Raw genomic sequence first — 6,000 nt, 5'->3', positions numbered from 1 at the left:
AAACCTAATATAGTTAGTTATTATAGTTGGTATAAAAAAATGTCCAAAAGATTAACTAAAGAGTTTTATTCCAAAAGATAGTTAGTTATTATAGTTGGTATAAAAAAATGTCCGCATATCTTACGAAAAACACATGCTTGATTCTTAGTGTTAATTTGATTATATTTTGATGAGTGACTTATTAATATCTCTTTAAACCTTTGATAGTATATTAAATAACAATCTAATTCACACCTTTATTTTGTAAGTTTAAAAACAAAATCTAATTAAGAATCTTTACCATATAATATTACAAATTTTTGGGCCAATAATTTTTTATATTTTTAGTTATTATTTGATCAGTATAAAAATTAAATTAATTTTAATAAATAAATTTTATTAATTTATGTATCCAAATTTTCAAAATTATGAATATAAACTGTTGTATTGATTTATATATACACTCTCTAATAAATATAAATACCTTTAGTATAGTACTTTTAGAAAATCTCTATATTTTATTATGTTGTCTTATTTTTGGACATTTTTGTATTTTATTTTTCAATAATTAATGAAATATAATCTACTATCTTTAGAAAAAAAAATTTATATATTTTTTGTATATAAAATTTTTGTAAATATATATAAATTATTACTAATCAAATTTTGATAAAAAAATAATAATATTTATTTATCATGTAACATTGTTCATAATATATTAATCGGTTCAAATATCATTAATTAAAAGTTAGAATAAAAATTTAATTTAAATTTTAGCAACTTTTTCTACAAACAATTGAATTTTAACCCAGAATAACTAACAATTCAAATTTCAATAATGAAAAGTGAGACAAGTTACTCTAACAAGTTATTGATAAAAATAGAATAAAATACTATTTCTAATAATAAAAGATTTAAGTGTTGATTTCAATAAAAAATTAGATTAGTTCGAAAAAATAGGTAGTTGATTATTTAATTTTTTATCCCTAAATTTCAATTTTTCTTTTATAAAACAGTGTGTAAATTTTGATTTATTTTTTTAATTTTTATTTTAATCTCTTTATATTTAAAAATTAAATTTTGGTCCTTTTTCAAATTTTATATTAGTTTTACCCCTAATTGATTGAGTAGTTATTTATTCGTTTAAGTAGATATCGAAAATTTAAATTTTATCTTACCTATTAATTAATAAAAATTTAAAAATAAAATATAGATTTGCGACAAATTATTCATCGATTTGCTAGATATGCGCGGAAAAAATTATCTCAACTCAATTTTTTGTCATAAAAGATGATAGCAAGTTGGTGGTAAAAATATACATACCACTACAACTTCATGATTCATATCTCACATCATACCATATTATAGCTTAGGAAGAGGAGCTTCAAGCTTAGAACTTAATTTGGGAGATTAAGGTTTACTTAGTAGTAGTATTATAAAATGGTGAATTATAAGGTATAGATGTAAGTTTATATATATTTTTTTTAATAGGATGAAAGAGAAATTAATAAAGATAAAACTCACATTTTGAATAACAATAAAATAATAAAAAATAACTATAAATAAAATTTATATTTTTTTTTATACCACCCTAATCTATATAGTAGATTGTCACTTATAAAATAGCAATGGCGGTGGTTAATCATGAATGAGCACTCTTTTTAATGCACAAAGAGGGAGTGGGTATAACTTCAGGGTCTTTAGAAATTACAATCACTTTTATTATTATTATTTTTTTCTCCTTCAGAAAAAAATAAAAAATCCAATTTCACACATTAACACATTGGTTTGTTAGCTGCAACATTTACTTCTGTTTGGTTTTACCCTTTCTCTCTCTTACCCTCCTTTTTTCCTCTCTCTCTCTCTCTAAAAATCACAGCTTTTTTATTGTATGTGTTGCTGCCATAGACAGTGAATGAATGGCAGGGGTTTGTTAACAAGAAAGTAGGAGCAAGTGATTTTTCACAACGAAATCCAAAAGGGTCCCAAAATTTCAATAAAAGTTTCAATTTTTTTAAGTGGGAAAAAAGAAAAAGAAATTAAAGAAGGAATTGAATGAATGGAAGGCACAGGGTGCCAAAAGTAGTACAGAATCAGAAATGGGGTATCTTTCTCTTCCTACTTTTGGTTTTTGGAGTGTTCTTTTTTTTTTTTAGTTATAAATTTTGCTTCATTTATCTCATTACTCTCTCTTTCTTTCCCCCTTTCCCTGCAGGTTTTGGTTCTGCAGGGTTCTGACTAGGGTTTGAATGAAGGTACTTATTATTAATACTGAAATCAATGTCCTTTGCATAATTGAGATTGACTGCATATATATCTGTTGAGATTCTTTTCAGCTTTCTTTGTTTATGTTGAAATTATTACTATCAATCTGAATTTCATTTTAGATTCTAGTTTAATTTAATTTGACTTGAGTTTTTCTATTTTTTTTTCTTTTTTTGAAAGAGACTTTATTGCCCTCTTGTCCCTCTCTACTCCTTGTAGAAGGGTCCTTCATTTATGACAATTTGGTGTACCTTCAAAGTTTCAGTGATTGGCTTTGGAAATGGTAGCTGCCAAACTCGTGTGAGTTTAAAGTACATCTTTGGGGAACTTCACTTGGGGTGTTAAAAGTCTTTTCAATTTTTGGTGTTTATGAACTCGTTTGATTTAAGTGAAGTTGCTATCTTTTTTATATGTATATATCTCTAGCTCTTTGTTTTGTTCTTGTTATTGTGGATGGTGTTCAATTTCTAGAGTAAAAGAGTTAGTTTCATCTTTGAACTGTTGAAGTTTTATCATTGTGATCATTGTTTTGTTAACTTTGGTTGAAGAGGAAATTTCATGAATTAGTCTAATTTCCTTGAATTTTTAACTTACTATTCAATTTTTAACTTTTGTTTCTTCTTTCTGCTTTCTCTTTGTTTGATTGCTTCTAGAAGCCATTGAAAAGGATCTGCTAGTGGTTTTTCGTTGGTAGTGTGTTGGTTAAGGATTATGGGAGACAGAGAGAATTTCGAGGTAGATAGAGACCGGGATCGCGTGAATTATTCGACTAGTATGGCTTCGGATTGGAGGTTTGGTGTTGGGAACTTTGCAAATTCAATGGTGGATTCGTATGTTACAAACTTTTGGGACCACCCCAATTCCCAGAACCTGGGATTTTGTGACATTAATGGGGGCTCTTCGAACATGAACGTGATTGGAAAAGATGGATTCGGCTACGGTAGAGGCAGTCATGATCATAGGACACTAGAAATGGGTTGGAACCATGCTAGTTCTGTGTTGAAGGGTGATAACAATGCTTTCTTGCCTAATGGACCAGCAATGCTTCCTCAGAGTTTATCTCAGTTTCCGAGTGATTCCGGATTCATCGAGAGGGCTGCGAGACTCTCGTGCTTTGGCGCTGGGAATTCCGTGGACATGGTGAACTCATTTGGGATTCCTCAATCCATGAACCTTTATGCTAGGATTGGGGGAACAATGCAGGGAACAGGGGATGCTCTTTTAGGACATGGATTAAGATCAGCAGCACTCGGAGGACAATCTCATAAAAGTGATCCGAATGTAGTTGAAGATGCGAAAGATGATAAAGAAATGACTCTCCAGGATGATAAAAGAAGTGAAAATCTTGCAGTGTCTCATGATGAAGGGAAACAAGCTCTTGGTGGTTCTGCTAATGAATCAGATAGAGCCGAATCGAGTGGCCGAGATGATTCCCCAATGTTGGAGTGTACAAGTGGGGAGCCTTCGAATAAGGGACTAAGCTCAAAGAAAAGGAAAAGAATTGGACTAGTATGGTTTTTGAGCTCTATTTATCAAATTCGCTACGAAATTTGATGCATATTCATGTATGTGAGTCTGTTGTTTCTTGTGTTGCAGGATGCCGATAAAGATAAAGTCGATGGAAGTCCTGAACAACCTGGTGCAGCCGTGAAGGAGAATTCCGGGAGTCGACAGCAAAAGGGGGAGCAACAACCAACTCCATCAACCAAGGGGTCCGGGAAGAATGCCAAGCAGGGTTCTCAAGCATCTGATTCACCTAAGGAGGAGTACATACATGTTAGGGCTCGCCGGGGTCAAGCAACAAATAGCCACAGCCTTGCAGAGAGAGTAAGACATATTAAGACACCATTTATGTCTATGGTGGGAAAAAAGAATTATTTTGATTAAGAATTTTAAAGTACGATGATTATGATTCTAACTCTAGGTAAGGAGGGAAAAGATCAGCGAGCGTATGAAGTTTCTTCAAGACCTTGTACCTGGATGCAGCAAGGTAGCTCTAAAATTTGAGACTGGAAGATTTTTCTACCTAAAGCCTTGTTAGGACTTAGCGTGTAGCTTTCTTTAAACTTCATTTTCGATATGTTTGTAGGTCACGGGAAAGGCGGTGATGCTAGACGAAATTATAAACTATGTACAGTCTCTTCAAAGACAGGTTGAGGTATGGATGAAAATTGAAAACGTATCTTCTCTCCCTATATTTTTTAACTGTTATTGTTGAACCGTGGAACTGAAATTCCTGTTGTTTTTGGATTCTTTGTTAGCATGATTTCGGCATATAATTCTTTTACTAGCATTTTATACAATTAAAGTATTCTTTCTTCCTTCTCTGTTTTGCATTTATTCGAGCTAAAGTTGACACTCCCTTTCATCCTCTCGGCAGTTTTTGTCAATGAAACTTGCCACGGTAAATCCGCGGATGGATTTTAATATTGAGGGATTGCTTGCTAAAGAAGTAAGTCTCTTGGTGAGTTTAAAACATACACATGGCAGTATACACATCACTGATCTCAAATTCTCAATACAACCTGAACTTTTCATCAGATTCTTCAGCAACGGGCCGGTACTTCTTCCGCGCATGGGTTTCCTCCAGAATTGTCCATGGCTTTTCCGCCATTACATCCATCTCGACCAGGACTTATTCATTCGACTCTTCCTAGCATGGCAAATTCATCGGATATACTTCGGCGGACGCTTCAACCAAATTTGGCGCACTTGAGCGGAGGATTCAAGGACCCAAATCAGGTACTTATTCAGTTATTCCACTACAGGCAATGACAACACATCATTTAAGGACCCAAATTGTGAAATAACTTTGCATTTTGTTGATTTTTCTGATTGTTTCGCAATCTCTTATGTTCTCTATGAATGGCAATAGCTTCCTGAAGTCTGGGATGACGAGCTTCACAACGTTGTACAGATGACATTTCCGACATCTGCCCCTCCGAGTTGCCAAGACCTGGATGGTAAGTTAAGGTTTTTTGCCTACGAATGAACCTTTCCAATTTGCACATAACTCTTGCCAATGAAAAGCTAAGAAAAATCTTGACGTTTCATGTTGATGCAGGTTCTGCGCCTTCGGGTCAAACAAAAACTGAACCTTGATGTTCAAGTCTTCATGCCATGCATCCTCGTACATTAGCCAATTCGGCACACCGTGGAGCAGACGGATCTAAGTTACCAAGACAGAATGCCGGATACTCGAATCGAATCAAATTTAACCCGCAACACACCTTCTAGATGAAGGCTTTGAAGGGCAGAGTTACATACAAGAAGGAACTGACTCTAGATTATTACATAGAAGGAAATTAGAGGAGTATTGAAGGATGTTCCTTTGTGTTTCTTTTTTTACATTTCAAGCACGAAAATAGATATCCTCAATGTATGTTTGGAAGTGGAATCTGCTTGATGAAGTGGAGTTTGTTCATTGAATGTATAATATGTATTTAAGCAGAATGCAAAGATGGGATCTTACCACTCTTAATGTTTCTTGTGGCTTTGCACCAAGTTTGATCAACAGAATGAGCAAAAGCAAAAGCCCTTTTTTATCCTTTTTAATTGGTGTAACAAGCTCCTGGTTTTTTCAGTTGATGCTTATTTGCTACTTGCACATATTTATAAAGTAATGTTTGCTACATTCGCCAAAAATCAGCTATGTTTCATTGTTGCAATGTGAGTATCATTGAATTCCATATGGTGTGACAAAATGTATACCACTACAGTATTACTATTACTACTACTGCTACTACTACTATTGCA

The 6,000-nt window shown here is 33.2% G+C and overlaps 1 protein-coding gene across 4 annotated transcripts; it reads left to right on the top strand.

The window, feature by feature from the left end:
* Positions 1–1,603: 1,603 nt before the first annotated feature.
* Positions 1,604–5,889, top strand: LOC112795912 (transcription factor bHLH49). 4 transcript variants are annotated; one of them, XM_025838141.3, is made up of 10 exons: positions 1,604–2,083; positions 2,195–2,234; positions 2,898–3,753; positions 3,841–4,071; positions 4,169–4,234; positions 4,334–4,402; positions 4,625–4,696; positions 4,786–4,986; positions 5,120–5,207; positions 5,309–5,889. In XM_025838141.3, the coding sequence occupies exons 3-10, from the start codon at positions 2,956–2,958 to the stop codon at positions 5,344–5,346; spliced, it is 1,563 nt and encodes a 520-aa protein (XP_025693926.1). In that variant the 5' UTR covers positions 1,604–2,083; positions 2,195–2,234; positions 2,898–2,955; the 3' UTR covers positions 5,347–5,889. The 4 variants fall into 4 exon arrangements, with proteins under 4 accessions (XP_025693926.1, XP_025693910.1, XP_025693934.1 ...); XM_025838125.3 differs by having other exon boundaries at positions 4,625–4,708; XM_025838149.3 differs by having other exon boundaries at positions 1,628–2,083; positions 2,901–3,753.
* The last annotated feature ends 111 nt before the right edge of the window (positions 5,890–6,000 follow it).

This window comes from Arachis hypogaea, chromosome 1 (assembly GCF_003086295.3).
Source record: "Arachis hypogaea cultivar Tifrunner chromosome 1, arahy.Tifrunner.gnm2.J5K5, whole genome shotgun sequence".
In the NCBI taxonomy this organism is placed as follows: domain Eukaryota; kingdom Viridiplantae; phylum Streptophyta; class Magnoliopsida; order Fabales; family Fabaceae; genus Arachis; species Arachis hypogaea.
The sequence above is the reverse complement of the archived record's forward strand: the minus strand, read 5'-3'. Positions and strand labels throughout refer to the sequence as shown.